Source organism: Podospora bellae-mahoneyi, chromosome 7, assembly GCF_035222275.1.
Source record: "Podospora bellae-mahoneyi strain CBS 112042 chromosome 7, whole genome shotgun sequence".
Classification (NCBI taxonomy): domain Eukaryota; kingdom Fungi; phylum Ascomycota; class Sordariomycetes; order Sordariales; family Podosporaceae; genus Podospora; species Podospora bellae-mahoneyi.
This window is the reverse complement of record NC_085886.1, coordinates 3035649-3050852: the sequence shown is the minus strand read 5'-3', so window position 1 is coordinate 3050852 and position 15204 is coordinate 3035649. Positions and strand designations below refer to the sequence as shown.

General features: G+C 52.5%; 4 protein-coding genes across 4 annotated transcripts; 2 read left to right on the top strand and 2 right to left on the bottom strand.

Moving 5' to 3' along the window:
• Positions 1-2624: 2624 nt before the first annotated feature.
• On the bottom strand, positions 2625-5183 carry QC761_710700 (uncharacterized protein; the record flags this gene model as incomplete). The annotated part of the gene is made up of 2 exons (XM_062882619.1): positions 3963-5183; positions 2625-3910 (listed from the first exon to the last, which is right to left on the bottom strand). Exons 1-2 carry the CDS (start codon positions 4726-4728, stop codon positions 2625-2627), a joined length of 2052 nt encoding a protein of 683 aa, XP_062728681.1. The 5' UTR covers positions 4729-5183.
• A 998-nt stretch (positions 5184-6181) lies between these two features.
• QC761_710690 (uncharacterized protein) lies at positions 6182-7171 on the top strand (the record flags this gene model as incomplete). Its single annotated transcript, XM_062882618.1, has 2 exons — positions 6182-6386; positions 6471-7171. The coding sequence occupies 2 exons, from the start codon at positions 6182-6184 to the stop codon at positions 7169-7171; spliced, it is 906 nt and encodes a 301-aa protein (XP_062728680.1).
• Positions 7172-7740: 569 nt separating this feature from the next.
• On the top strand, positions 7741-9302 carry SLC1 (1-acylglycerol-3-phosphate O-acyltransferase). Its single transcript, XM_062882617.1, has 2 exons — positions 7741-8798; positions 8859-9302. The coding sequence occupies exons 1-2, from the start codon at positions 8081-8083 to the stop codon at positions 9056-9058; spliced, it is 918 nt and encodes a 305-aa protein (XP_062728679.1). The 5' UTR covers positions 7741-8080; the 3' UTR covers positions 9059-9302.
• A 254-nt stretch (positions 9303-9556) lies between these two features.
• Positions 9557-13084, bottom strand: TUP1 (General transcriptional corepressor TUP1). The gene is made up of 5 exons (XM_062882616.1): positions 12501-13084; positions 12348-12429; positions 10879-12283; positions 9967-10826; positions 9557-9934 (listed from the first exon to the last, which is right to left on the bottom strand). Exons 1-4 carry the CDS (start codon positions 12640-12642, stop codon positions 10584-10586), a joined length of 1872 nt encoding a protein of 623 aa, XP_062728678.1. The 5' UTR covers positions 12643-13084; the 3' UTR covers positions 9557-9934; positions 9967-10583.
• Between the last annotated feature and the right edge of the window lie 2120 nt (positions 13085-15204).

Genomic DNA, 15204 nt, shown 5'->3' with positions numbered 1-15204 from the left:
AGGACTGATTGGGTGGGGTGCTATGCCAATTGGGGACTGGATGGGCCTTTAAAGCTGTTACGTTTCTAGAAAAAATAACATGAAGTAGAGATCACCGACAGGAATAAAGGCTTTTAAAGATAGCTAGTATACCTCTAAAGATAGTGAGTAGGCCTTGAATATTATTGATAGGCCCTACAAGGTAGCTACAGGGCCTTTAAAGATAGTTGCAAGGCTTTAAAAAGATGGGTAATAAGCTCAATTGGCTTTGGAAAATAAATACTTATCTATATATTAACGACTATCAAGGATGTAAACTTTATGTTAGATATGCGATTGTGAGATATAAGGGAATTTAGTAATAATGATAGGTAGTATTTTCATTATTTATGGAGAGTAGAGTCAATAAAATATTTAAACTTGAAGGGGGAGGTTAATAATAATTAAACATAATACGTTTGATTTAAGTGATAAAAGCTAAATATCGTAGTAAAATATAACGATAAGGACGTGAATAAGGAAAGTATATAATCTTTACAAAATCCTTTCATCCATATATCTAGTTTCAAATCTGTTATTTTAGAATTCTATATTACTACCGTCCTCATATAAGTAATTAATTTAAGAAGAACAAACTCCGAGGTTTATATCTTAGTATATCACATAATAGAATCTTATTAATGACCTCCTATATATAATCTCACCTTGCAACTATATATACAAAAATGTAAAATATCACTAGTGCCCATACCTTCACAATATGTTGGCGTGGAGCTAAATACAGTGCTTTTGACCGAGACAGCATCATACAGCTATCAACAGGATGAAAGACTCGATTTCGATCATTTCCGACTATCGAACCCAATTAATATTACCACATATCTAGACAGCCAACTATGCAGTCACCAAGCCCAGTGCAAGACGTCAGCTACAAACTACATCCAACCAGCAGTTGGGGGTATCATTTCCTTCGGTCTCCCGATCTCCCTCCTTCTCCCTCCCTACACACCCACTCCTAAAATCCAGCAAAAATATCATCAAACTCATCCCCCTTCTTCTTTTTTTTCTTCTCCACCACTCCACTCCCACCAACCCTCTTCCTTGGTTTCTCACCCCCCAACCCGCCAAAGATATCATCAAACTCATCCCCTCTCTTCTTCTTCTTCTTCTCCGGCTTATCCTCCCCCAAATAACCAAAAATATCATCAAACTCGTCTCCTGCCGCTTTCTTTTTCTTTTTCTTGGGGGGTGTCTCCTCACTTAGGCCACCAAAGATGTCGTCGAACTCATCGTCTGGCTTCTTCTTCTTTTTGCTGACTGGTTTTGATGGTTGGGATGTGTTATCGCTGTCGTTGTTGGGGCAGTTAACCTCGTTGGATGGTGTATCTCTCTTTTCGGCTGCCTTTTTCTTGGCGTATTTCTGGTTCTCAAAAGAGCCAAAAATATCATCGAATTCATCCCCAACAGCAACCCTCATTTTCTTTTTCTTTTTCACCACCCCCCCCTCCTCACCCATCCCTCTCATCACCACCTTCCTCTTTTGTACCGTATCAACATCCCCTTCCACACTCTGCAGTACCTCCTCCCTCTGAACCTTTACCCCCAAATCCTCCCGCTGTATCACATCCCCTATATCCACCTCCCCCTCCCCATATTCTACCCCCTCATTTTCCCCCTCCACCCCCTCCATTCCCTCCATCTCCCCATCCATATCAGGCACCAACCCTCCAAGCACCATACTCACCCCGCCCAAAACCCCCACCAACCCCAACCCAACCTGCGCAAACTGCCTATCCCCCACCAGCCTCCCAAACCCCACCCATCCCTTCACCACAACCCCCTCCTTCATGAACCTCACCCGTTTCAGCACCCTCTCCACCCCCTCCTCCCACTTCCTCGTTTTCTCCCCCTTCCCTTTGCCTTTCCCCTTTGCCAACTGGCCTGACGATGGTGGTGAAGGGGCATAATTCAGACAGTCCTCGATTTCGGAGATCAGTTTCCCCGTGTTCCTCCTCAAAATATCAAACGCCGACCACCACCTAGACGAAAAATGCTGGTTCTTGTTGCGGTGGTGCAGCCGCTGGAGGATTTCCCTCAGCGGATAGAGACGTTCGAGTGATGACTCCAATAAGGGGGGGCCGATTATGGCTGTTGGTTCCGCCATTGTGAAATGGTTCTGGGGGTGATGGGAAGTTGTGAATTCTTTTCCCAAAGATTTCAAGAGAGAGTTCAGTTGAATAGTTGAACTTGGTGGGTGGTGAGATTTTGCCGGGGGGGGGGATGGTGGTGCAAGGGCTGAGGTTGTTTCAAAAGCGTGTAGGTCAAGTTAGTGTTGAAAGAAACCTAATGAATAAACCTTGAATGGCTTTTGATGGTGAAAGTGAAAACTGAAGGTCCAAGCTCCCCGAGATAAGCTGGGTTAGGGTTAGCGCCGTCAACACAACATCACCGGAGACAAGCTGGGTTAGGGTTATCTTAGCTCACTCGCACATCACCGGAGATAAGCCTCACACCTTGCAACACCCATCTTCGTTATTTGAATAGTCCAAACCAATATCCCTATGCATACTTCCTAAATTACCATTCCCCCAGTTCCCGAATCATAACGCCATGCAAAGTATATACATCTCCCCCTTCTCATCTTGTCAACAAACCTTAACCCCACAAACCTCCACCCCCTTCGTCACCACCGCCGCCCTCTTCCCCTCAAAATACCTCCCCACCACCTCCCTGACAAACTCAGCATCACCCAGACTCCACACATCCAACCCCATCTGCGCAAGCGCATCGCTATCCACCCTCACCCACCCCCCTCCCCTCCCTTCATACCCCTCTTCCTGATAATCATCACTCTCACCCCCAAGCAACCGTCCACTTTCATCCTCCCCCTCCCCTTCCCTTCCGCCACCCCCACCCCCAGGTGTCTCCCCATAATCCAAATCCAGACTCATCAAATCATCATCATCCCCCGAGTCCACAATCTCGGCCAACACCCTCAAAATCCCCGTCGTCAACCTGTGGAAATACGCAATAATCGCCAGCTCTACCCCCGCCTTCTCATCATCCTCCTCCGCGTCCTCCCCCGGTTTTCTTGCTGTCAAGGACGACAAACTATCAATCATTGTCCCCGAAACCGCCGTCCCAAAACTCGGCCTCCGTTGCGGCACGGCAGTCATGGAAGGCGACATGGGCGGCCCCAAATCAGCAAGCAGACTGGCGTCGTGGCTTTGCTCATCGATTTCATCAGAGTGTCTTTTTTCACCGGCCGAAGCCCACCACATGAAGCCGTTGTAGGCCAACGCAGCCCAGGTGGTTGGTTCGACGATTTGGTCGGCGTCTTCGTCGGATATGATCATTGCTTGGCGGGGGCGGCTGCCACTTGATGTCCCTGGTCTCGAGTAGGAGGAGGAGGTAGCTGCGGGTTTGGATAGGCGGATGGCTGGCGTGGAGGGGGTGGGTGCTTCGTCTGGGGTTTGCACCTCTGGTTGGGGTTGTGACCCAGAGTGAGAGGCTTCTGCTGCAGCGGCGAGGTGCGCCAGGCCTGCTCGGAGAGTGCGGAAACGGCGGAGGTCGCGCTGGGTGGCCTTTACCGGGACGCCCTTGGGGCATTCGATTGTTGGCCATGCCCTTTCCTTGGCGTTGCTCGAGTAGACTGGGGGCAGGGTGATCAGCATGTCCCAGAGATCCCCCTTCATAGCGAGAATGCTGTCTGTGGTGCAGGCTACCCAGCCCGAGGTAGAGTCCTCGGAGGGATCAGAATGTTGATCGTCTTGATTAGGGCGCTTTTTCATAGCGGCCTGGTGTTCCATAAGATATGAGATATCATGCACACCGATGGTAAAAAGAGGTCGTAAACGCTGTACAGGTGCTGATGGGTCTATCACGTCGCAGACGGACAGGGGAATATTGGACAAGACAGAAATAGCATACACTAAGATTCGTCAGCAGCCATCAAATACCAAGGAGTGTCCCGGTAAACATACCAAAATTGCAAACTTCATGCACCGGTGCATGGCAAGAAATCAAGATGCGCTTGCGCAACAGGGCGGCGCGATGAACCGGAAAGATCAGCGGCCCAAACGTATCCAGCAACGACGTCAAACTCCACGCCGGATGATAAGGCGACAGCCTGTGTCCGGGAGGTATCAGGGCGGTGCCATCCGAAGCAGACCTATTCCTAGTATGGCCTCTCCCCAGCGGCGGACGGACAGCCCTAAAGCTAAGCGCGGGGGAGGCCAGAGGTTCATCCTTCAATGGCTGCGGCGCCGACGTCTCGCGCGCGCCGTTTCTCTCCCAGTACCCCTCCAGTATTTGCGTCTGCTTGCAATCCTGAACCAGCTTGCTGGCCATCTCCTTCAACCCCTCGGCATGGCGCCATGCCCTCCCCAGACGGCCATAGCTTAGCGGCACCAAGACACCCACAGCAATCATGCGCGCATGACGTGTTTCCTCCTCATCGGTGGGAGTGTTGATAAACGCGCTGAGCCCGGCGTGGCTGGCATCGTGGACAAAGTAGATGAGGTCGTCGGTGACGGTGTGCAAGCCCGACGGCAAGCTCTTGTACTCGACAGCGCCCTCGAGCTCGAGACCGGGAACGGCCCGTTTCCAGACGATGGTGTAGCCGGCCTTGACGTCGAAATCGATCAAAAAAAGAGCAGAGACGGGAGGGAGATCGGGTAGAGCGATCGAGGCGCCGGGCTGCGGCAGCCGTACGGATAGGTTCGGGTGTCCGCGACGGGATTCGGCCATTGTGACTTTGGGGATGTCTCGATAGTGAGGATAGCTGGGATGGGACTTCGATTGTCCGAGACAGACATGCGCTTGGGGTGAATCGGAGGGGCTATCGCTGGACCGGAAGCATCATTGGCGCCCAGGGGCGACCAGAGGCTGTTGATGCAAGAGGCTCGAACCTATGCTGCTGTGTAGCTGGTGAAGTAGGCGGGAAGCTGCTGTGTTGCTGCGGCCATCCGGAATGTTTTGGTGAGCTTTGTTGTTCAGTGGACGTCGAATCAAGCAGTTGGATGAACCATGGCTAATGTGGTAGGGCTCCCTTGGCCTAGGCCATAATTAGTGGGGCTTCTAGAACAGCAGGAGGCGCTACGACCACATCTTGTTTTCATTCATTGTAGAGTCTCCCGAGACATGAACACCTACCTGTACAGTGTGTATTGTGTTTCCATGTTAGGTATTGAAAGAAACTGACCCTCGAACTATTCTCAAGACCAAAAACTAACCTTGGTAAATATTTGTTATTGTAAGGGCAAGTCTCGGAGTCTCGCCCGTGCTGATCTGAGCCTTATCGTGTTCACAAGGATTGATTATATGATCTTAGCTGAGGCTAACAAAAAGCCAATCATGAACTTCATGATGACAGGGCGCTTAAGAACACGACATTGGGGCTGTAATATTCGAAGTTGGCTTCAGGCAGGCTTTGGCCAAGCTCAGTGTGTCATCGTTAACATTGTACCCGAACCCAGAGCCTCGCCCATACCCATGTATATGGGTGTAAGACACCAGGAAGGAGTATCACCGTCATGGCTGAGCAACGCCCACTAGACCTCTACAGAAGCCCTAACTTGCCTGCCTGCTTCCAGTGTGCTATGAACAAGACCAGACGAGGAGATGGGATATTTATAAGGGCGTGGCTGCAGACGGCCACCAACTGGTTGGATCACCGCGATTCATCCTGAAAGCCACCCACAGTTTGCACAACTAGCGCTGAGAGGCTGAAACACCCATGATGGAATCCCGCGAGAACCTTGCCATAATGTTGGCCCCGTCTTGCCCTCAGTCAGCTATATATCTTGAGGGAACAAAGTAACTCCAGTTTTCGTTCTGTCAAGTTAGTCAGCTTCTTGTCACTACAATCATCAGCAAAACATCAACATCAAGAACCGCACAAGGGGTGGACTCTCCGCACCGTCTCGGTGTATCCTTTTCCTCCTCTTCACATACTTCGAACCCATCGCAGCGTGGAGAGGCACTAACACGAACCAGTTTCGCGAATGGTACCCCCAACATGGCCACATATTCGAAGCTCTTAAGCAGAAGTACTGCATGACCCAATACCGACAATAACTTACTGTCAACACATCTGCCGTCGAACGTGACAATTCTCGGTGGGGATGGAGCCAACACTGTGTTGACACAGCCTGTCATCCAATGTGTCCTGAACAGCACGAGCGAGTATGTCAAAAATGGCATGACAGCAGCCCAGGTTCTCCTCGGCGTCATGCCCACCGTCCTCGCCGTGAGGGGTCCTTCGACCGAGGAAATGAGCATGCTCGCGAATGTAGCACGGCGACCTCTCCTCGCACTCATGCTTGCCGCCGGATCGCCCAGCGTGTACTTCAGCCGGGCCTTTGAATACCATGATCCCGCCCAGATCCTCCACGACCACCCGAGCGGTCTCCCACAGTGGCGCCCAAGCATGTGGTACTACAAGCTGTCCATCTCCATGGCCTAATACATCATCGCCCTGGCTGCCATAGCCAACATTGCTACTCTCAACTGGGAGCTCGGCGTCAAGGCCACATGCACCCCGTGGACGAATCGCACCTTCGGGCCAACGATATGGGCACTGCTAGGCCTGGTCGTATACATTTTCGGCACCATAGGTCTGCGGCTCCGCGTCTGCGGCTGGCGAGGTCCAAAGAAAGAGGTTCTAGAGGCAGTCAAGAGAAAGGAAGAGGCAGCCAAGAGAAAGGAAGAGTCGGCCTTTCATATTCGAGAGAGGCTCGCGCCGGCAGGCGCATGGATTTCAAGCATTCCCAGGCGCTTGCTCGGCCTTCTCAAGACAGAGCCCATACCGAGTGCCTTGGAAGACTATGACGTGCGGATCCTCACCTTCCAAGAGAGCAACCTCTTTTTGGTCGCGGCCTGGGTTGGATCCATGGCCACCGTCCTTCATATCATCTTCGGGACCCTGATCTTTTCAAGCACCATCTTCGTGGGCGTGGAGGATGCGCTATCCATCGTGGGACGGTACATGGCTAGTGTTTCCATCTGTCGAATTATCCTCATGTATGAGCTGGCTGGACTTCGAGAGTCGGTTGAATCCATCCTCCTTCTGCCCAGACGGGACACAAAGGTGGAGGTGTCAACACAAACAACAACCCTTTCCCATGATTTCGGCGATGACCAGATGATCAAACGGCAGGTACGCGCAACGGTGGTGTCGTCGCAGGTTTAGCGATGTTGAATGATCATATGGTGGGAATTATCACATGCTTTCTTTTCTCCAACTTAAACATTTTTTGTATCTCCGTTCCCGTCCCCGCACGATCCCAACAAAAGATACTTGGGCGGGTTAGGTGAAACGACACTGTGGCCATGAGATGAGACTTGTAGCAATTCAGTGATGAAGAGAGGATAGAAAACACCAAATACTATTCAGCAACACATGCACATGTTGGATGATGTTTGTTTGTGCCCAACTAACCGACAGATGATGCGGCGAGACCCGAGTTTTTTAAGTGAAGCTTGACCTCAGTCTTGTCACGATATCCCCGCGATTGCCAAGTTTTCTGGTCACAAGGGTTGCAAGGGGCTGCAAGGGTTGCTGGCACCTGCCCCACGTCCCGCAAATTTTAGCCTCAACGATTCCTCAACCTCGGACACCCCACACTCTCACAGTGCATTCTGGCTTTGATTTGATTGGGCTGCAACTTCGAGTGCCGGCCCGGGCCATGAAGAACGAAAGTCATTAACCAAGACCTTTTTGGTGCCACGGAGCCCATGATTGCTTGTTTCTTAGTATTCCATATCCTTAATCACCATTGTTTGGCTTAGAAACCCCTCGACGCACAACGACACCACCTGGACTGGGGTCGCCTGTCTCTTCAGCATCCACTAGCCCTGTAGCATCCCCATCCAGACGCCACATCGCCAGTCCCCGTCCCCCCCAAAACTTTCCGGCCACCCGCCGCTCGAGCACCGGTCCGGCAAGCCCATTCATCATCACAGGATCCAAGCCGAAAAACGACTCAAAGCCTTGCGACTGCGCATCCCCTCGTGTCGGCCTTCCGAGTCCCCTCCTCCCCCTCGCCGTCCTTCGGGCTCAACCCCGCCCCTCCTTCGTCGTTCCTTCTCAACACCAGCTATGGCGGCAATTATAACATACACCGGCTACTTCTTCGCCTACTACGCCGCCCTCATCATGTTCTTCCACCTCCTCGGCCTAGTCAGCTCCAAAGCCGCGTTCGTGGCGCGCTCGCTGGCCATGTACATCTCGATCCTCATCGCCTCAGCATACGGACTCGGCGCTGCTGTCTTTCTCTCTTTGATTGGCAAGCGCGGTCTCTCACAATGGGCGGTTGGGCGGTGCTTCAAGCTGTGCATGTTGCTCGGCACAGGCCTCAAGTTTGACATTGAAGACCCAAAGAACCACCTCGGCACCGTCCGTCCCGCCGTTTTCATCGGCCCCCACCAGACCGAAGTCGACCTCTTGATGCTGGGCACCATGTTCCCACAGTACTGCAGCGTCACGGCCAAGACTCAGCTCAAGAAGATCCCATTCTTGGGCTGGTTCATGACCCTGAGCGGCGCCGTCTTCATCGACCGCAAAAACTCCAAGGATGCGCGACAGGCGATGCAGGGAGCTGGCGAGCAGATAACCAAGAGGAAGCAGAGCGTGTACATGTTCCCCGAGGGGACCCGGAGCTACACCAAGGAGCCCACCATGCTCCCCTTCAAGAAGGGCGCCTTCCACTTGGCTGTCCAGGCGCAGGTGCCTATTGTTCCAGTGGTTGTGGCCAACTACAGCCATGTGTATTCCCTCAAGGACATGGTTTTCAAGTCGGGGAGCGTGCCGTGTAAGGGTATGTTTTGTTTCATTTTCCTCTTGAACTTTTCACCGCAGCAGGCTGACACAACCACAGTCCTCGATCCCATCCCCACAGCCGGTCTCACCACAGCCGATGTCGACGAACTCGCCCGCGAAACCCGTGAGGTCATGCTCAGGGAGATGATTGCCCTGACGGAAAAGGCCCGCGGGAAGACGGTTCCTCTGACGGTCCCCGCCAAGCAACAAAACGGCGTCGTCAAGGTCAGCGGGACAGACATGCGCGTTGCTGCGTAAAAAACCTCCTCTCCTCAAATGAGAGGGTTGATTACAAAAACAAAACCTGCCATGCCAAGCGGGCGGGTCTGTGATGTCTAAACGGCACAACGAGGCGACTGACAAGCAAACCGAACGACGATACTACTACTACTACGCCGTGCCAGGTGTATGTGTTGTGTGTGGGGGCATGTTTGTAAGGAAAGGACCGGGAAAAGGGCATTTTGATACCCCATCTAATAGAAAGAGGATGGATGGATGGGATGGATGGGATGGATGGGTGGGTGGAGTGGGGGGTAAGAAAGAGAAAGCGTAAGTGGAAAGGGGGGAAAGCGAAAGCGAAGCAAGCGTGTATTTTACCAACAGGCGTTTTGGAAAGAAATAGGGGATCTCTTTTTTTGTTTTTGTTTTTTGAAAGGGTAGATGTGGGTGGGGGGGGGGAAGGTGACTAGGTAACTAATCTAGAAGGGGGATAGATATCTAGGATGGGTGGTGGGTGGTGGGTGGTGGGTGGTGGTTGGTGGTTGGTTGTATGATTTGTTTGATGTTAGGGGTTAGAATGAATGGGAAATGAAATGGCCATGTCATTTGAGACTTGTGTGTGTGTGTATCATACAAAGAGACAACACCAACAACAACAATGGCACTCTTGTTCCCCCCTGACTGGTGTACACACCACACCTTTCTTGATAGGACAAACTTGGGAACAACAACCGCGCAGAAGGCGATGTGTTGATTTCGAGGTAGGTAGGTAAACTTACATGCATCCATCCCTTTTTCATGTTTTGTTTGGAGGGAAAAATTCTTGATAGATTCAGCACATAAGGTAGTAAGAAAAAGACCCCTAACCGAGCATACATACTGACAGCAAACCAAAGGGGTTCCTTGACTTTAGACAGAGAAAGAGAGAGAGAGAGAGAGAGAGAGAGAGAGAGAGAGAGAGAGTGTGTGTGTGTGTGTCGAGGTTGTCAGAGTGTGCCTTGGTTGGAAATGTCAGAACAGCAGCAGAAAGTGTGGGAAGATGGTTGTCCAAAGTAGGTCACAAACAGGGCTCAGGGGTAAATCCACACCACCCCCTACCCGAGATCCCATGCTCATTCAAGTCACCCAAATCACAATTCACCATGATCCTTTCAAAGAAAACCCTTTCAGTTCAATACCCGCCCCCCGGAACCCACCACTACCATAAAGGCCACCAACTAATAATACCCTTTGTTATGTTGTCAAAGTTGTGTGTGTAAAAAAAAAACAGACAAAAATACCCTATCAAACAGACAAAAAAGAGAAGTAAGAAAATAAAAAGCAAAAAAAGTAGGAAACAAGAAAAATTCAACAACCCGAATTTCCGCTTCCTACTTGCTTCAAAAGTTCCACATACTCCTTTCCCTTTCCTTGCCATTTTATCCCACACACACGTTATTCAACTTTCCATTTCCGTTTGAATTTGGATTAGTTACAAAGGTCCCAACCCCTCTGCTTCAAGCTTTCGTAGAACGCTTGCGAAGTTAGCAAGCTTCCTTCTGATTGATCGCATCCTTTGTTCCTTCTAGTGGCGGATACGACTGTATGACCAGATGCGTGCCCTCATGTCACCCGAACCGGTCGCAAACCAGCCGCCCGAGTTTCCTGACGCAGGGCTTGGAGCCACAGAGATAACCGAGTTCTTGTGTCCCTGGAGCATGAGCTGGGTGTGTCCGGTGCGGGGGTCCCAGAACTGAACGCCGCGGTCCTTGGAACCGGAAAGAACCCATTCATTGTCGGGGGTGAGCGCAACACTGAGGACGAAGTCCTATTAAAAAGTTAGCAACGAGGCCTCGGCTTCAAGACCTAGAAATACATACCCTGTGTCCCTCAAAAGTCCTGATGCAGCGGCCGACCGGCTTCATGATACCGCCGGGCATCTGGTTGTGATTCCGAGGAGCGGCAAGCTCCCACATCTTGATGGTCTTGTCCAAGCTACCGCTGACGAGGTCACGAGAGTTGGGCGAGAAAGCAACAGAGTAAACACTGTCCTTGTGGCCCTCGGGACCCTCGAGACGCTCCAGCAAGAGGCCTGTCTTGACATCCCAGACCCTGACACTCTTGTCAAGCGAGCCGGCGGCGACATACTTGGCATCGGGCGAGATGGCAACGGTGGTGACGCCGTCCTCTATGGTGAGCGTTGCCGTGTTCAAACCAGTCTCAATATCCCAAAGCCTGACAGTGCGATCGCCACTGCCAGAAGCAATGGTGCGGCCATCACGGGCAAAATCCAAGCTGTAGATATCCTGCTCGTGACCAGCGAAAGTGTTGCGAATCTGCCTGTTCTTGATGTCCCAGACTCTGATGAGCTTGTCTTCAGCACCGGTAGCCAGGTACTGCCCGTCTGGACTGAAGCAAACGCTTCTGATATAAAGATCGCCGTTGAGATCAATACTCTCGTCTTGGAGAATGCAGACCTTGTCACCAGTCTGAACATCGTAGATTTGAGCAGATCTGTTGCATCCCGTCGCGACAAATTTGCCATCGGCGCTGAACCTCACGCAGCAGACCACACTCTCGTGCTGGAGAGTGTGAACCAAATCAACATCCAAAACACGGGGCACCGCTTGGTTGAAAATGGCCCACCAATCGTCCTTGACCTTCTTGATGTGGCTTGGGAGACGCTCGGGGTCCAGGTCGCTCAATGCGTTGCTCTGAGAAGAAATCGGGACGGGCTGGTGCTGCTGCTGTTGCTGCTGCACCATGCGGGTGTGGTCGGGGGTGGGATGGGTCGGGACCTGGGGAGACTGGCCGGGGCCGTTGTAGGGAACCGGAGTGTTGATCTGGGGGGTGGCGGGACCGCCGGCAGGGGGTCTCCCGATCGGCTGGCCTCTCTTGCTGCCGGGGCCGGGGCTAGCGGTGCTCTGGGGGGGCTGAGATGGAAAACCGCCGGGGGCTGGTCCTTGGTACTGTTGCTGGAATGGGGGCTGCTGAGACGGCGGGGGAGGAGGGGGAGGAGGTCCCTGCTGGAGTCCCGGTGGCGCGGGGGGCATGTGGGGAGGCTGCTGTTGCTCCTGAGGAGGATGAGGAGGGGGGGCTAGACCGCCCTGTCCGCCCTGCCCGGAGAGGATCCCGTTGAAGACACCACCTCCCCCCATGTTGCCTATCTGAGGAGGAGGCTGCTGGGAAGGGCCAGCATGCTGTGGCGGCGGGTTCATAGGTCCCGGGGGGCCACCGCCGCGAGTTTCCAGCTGACGACGAAGGAGGTTGATTTCATCCTCGTATCTGAACAGGCGCGCGCCACGTTAGAAGACTTGTGTAGTTTGTCCAAGACATGCTTCAAGCTTACTTTTGCTTCAGTTGGACATGCTGCTGCTCCATCTGATAAACCTTCTCGCGAATCATTTGCATCTCTTGAACCTGGGCCTGGACTGTGGCGGAAAGACTGTCAGCATTGTCGGGATGGGACAAGGCACGGCGGTGTTGTCGAACCAAAACTTACTTTGGTGTTCATATCCCTCGATCTGTCGTTGATGCGATTCAAACTCGGCGCGGATGCCCTCCAGGAGCTCGTTCTGGCGGCTGCCATTGGGGTTGGCAGGGGGCGCGACACCCATGCCGCGATGGCCGGGATACATCGACATTGTGTGCAGTGGGCGACGATGATGTCGGGGTGGATTGGGTTGATGGGGGGGCGATGCACCAGAGAATTTACGAATTCACAAGTAGACAAAAGTCTTGGCAAGAAATGGGTGCACGTCGCCCGATTGCGGCGGCGGCTCGGTCGAGGGCTGTGAGCTCTTGGTTCCCCCGTCGATGGTGTGGATGAGGCCGTCGCGCGTTCCGAAGAAAGAAAGAAAGAAAGAAAGAAAAAGACACGGCGCGGGTGGTGTCGGGTGTCGGGTGAGTGGTGATGTTTTTGACGCAGGTGTTTTGGTGGAGGTTGTGGTTGCAGACAGAGAGGCAGGGAAAGGAAATGGAAAGAAGGTGAAGAGCAAGCAAGAGGGAAGGAAAGGCGCCAGAGTGGAGGGGGGCGTAGGGGCGGCTGGAATCTACCTGGGACGGTCAAGCAGGACAGAAAAAAAAAAGGTACCTTTGCCGACGTGTGGCAGTAGCGCTGGAGTCAAGTACCACGTCCGGCAGGGGACCAGGACCGGGGGCAGATGCGGCGCTCCTGCTCAAGAAGACCCACTCCAATGTGGAGCAGGGACCGTGCACACGCAGGCTTCTTAGCGTGCGCCGTTCTGGAAAGTGGAAAGGAGGAAAGTGGGGGAGTGGGTCAAAATGGGGGCGTGTGCAGCAACCTGCAGCGGCCCCAGGGATGGGGTGGCTGCAGCATCGAGCACACACGTTTTGTTTCCCGAGAGACCAACCATTTTCAGCAAAAGCCTGGGCTCCTGGAAATTTGTGACAGAAGTGAAGTCAACCTCTCGTGCCTCTGTGGGTGACACAAGTTTGTCTTTTCCTTCTCACCTCACCTCACCCTCCCACCTCACTTCTCACCATGCACAACACAAGCAGCAAACCACTCTGAAGGGAAAGCACAAGGCATCCGTATTCCGATAATGAAACACAAGGTTTCGAGGGTTGGGTGAGATATCTCATCTGTGTGGTAAGAAAATAAAAACGAGCACAAAGAACAGGGGTCCAATTATCCGGTTCGTCACGGTGCTGCAACAAGTGGCCCTCGGCAAACCAAAGCAACATCCCCGCTTCCCATCCACCCCCCATCCATCCCATCTCGTTCATCACATTGCATCGGCATCGTGGTGGTGGTGGTGAGGATTACCCGTTTGGGCTCTCCTGCCAATGTTCGGGATGACCCCCAGCCTGCGTTCCGCACCCGAGAATAGCCCCGCTGTCAGCACATGTGCCGTCATGGCTCTGTCTCGAGCACAGATCACAGCAGGCAGCATGTCTGCATTACATGTCTGCACATTATCTGCCCAAGTCTAGTTTGCCTAGAGGGAAACGGAGGTCTTATCGCCGCAACCTTTTGATCTTGCCTGTTCCAACGCTCCCTAGATCCTGGAACATCGAAGAGGCTCACCGCCGGCTGACAGTCTTGTAGTGGTTAACACCATGTCAATGCGGGGAAGTGGTCCGACCATTTTTACCAGCATACTTTTCTTTGCCTATATTTTAGACCTGGCCGTGATAGGTGGCCACCGAAGAAAGCCCAAGATATAACGAAATCTGACCCGATGTAGCCGATGGGGATCGACATCTGCATCGATGCACTCCCAGGCTTCGGGGTCATCACCTGGAGGATACTTGGAAGCTCTCTGCCATGACGGAAATTTCCCCCGGAGATGGGGGGCGCACATTCCAAGGGAGAGAAAAGAAGCGGGTCCCTATCTCCGCACCAGCTGAGCCGAGCCGGGAACCTGTCCAGTGCGGGCCGAGACAAAGCCACCGGCTCAGCCTTGTTGATTATGTGATCGAGAACCACTACATCTTGTTGTCGTTGCTCAAGCTCAACGGTCATCCAGCGAGGCCGCTAAATCTCGTGACTAGTCAGTTCCAACATGGAAATATGGTGGCTTCCTTCTACTTCACGAACTCCCATACCAAACAACATCACACCTGCTTTACCATCCAGTCACAACCGTCATACCAAAATCGTTCGGAATAAGTTAAACTCACCTTCTTCACGCCCGTTATGCAGCAGCCCTCTTTTTGTATCACAGGCCGGCCGCATGTCTGACCGCAGAAAGGGCTGCGGAAGCTTTACTACTAGCACTCCTACGTCTTGAATCTCATTCTCGATTTGGACACTGGGTATGTGCTTGAAACAAAAATTCTTGCGTAAGGTATCTCATTCATGTCAGAGATAGTGAGGTGCATCCTTCTTCTTCTCATCATCTCATAGTCGATATATGTTGTTGTTAACAAGTAGTTAGAGAGAGAGTCTCCCGGGCCTCCATCTACCCGCTTTAAGCCCCCTCCTCAATCACTCCCCGTTTGAACTGTGTAGGCATCCTCAACGTCACCCCCTTCGGGAACCTCCACGGACAGGTACCTGGCAACCCCGGGCTCGGGCAGAACGTGGATCGTCTGTGCTTCTATTGGATTTGGTACTCGTATTCCATGGAAAAATCATGTACGACATCGGGGCTGTAGAAAGATGGATTGGGCCAGAGTTTGGGGACAAACTTCCTTGGTCATCTCACCGGGTTGGCCCAGCGTGTTTTTTTTAGCGATGA

Excerpts from the sequence above, each read along its gene's own strand:
- SLC1 (XM_062882617.1), top strand. The coding sequence starts at position 8,081 with ATGGCGGCAATTATAACATACACCGGCTACTTCTTCGCCTACTACGCC. Across the intron at positions 8,799-8,858 it reads GGGGAGCGTGCCGTGTAAGG|TCCTCGATCCCATCCCCACA; the intron begins GTATGTTTTGTT and ends ACACAACCACAG.
- TUP1 (XM_062882616.1), bottom strand. The coding sequence starts at position 12,642 with ATGTCGATGTATCCCGGCCATCGCGGCATGGGTGTCGCGCCCCCTGCC. Across the intron at positions 12,430-12,500 it reads CGAGGGATATGAACACCAAA|TCCAGGCCCAGGTTCAAGAG; the intron begins GTAAGTTTTGGT and ends TTTCCGCCACAG. Across the intron at positions 12,284-12,347 it reads CATGTCCAACTGAAGCAAAA|ATACGAGGATGAAATCAACC; the intron begins GTAAGCTTGAAG and ends GCGCCTGTTCAG.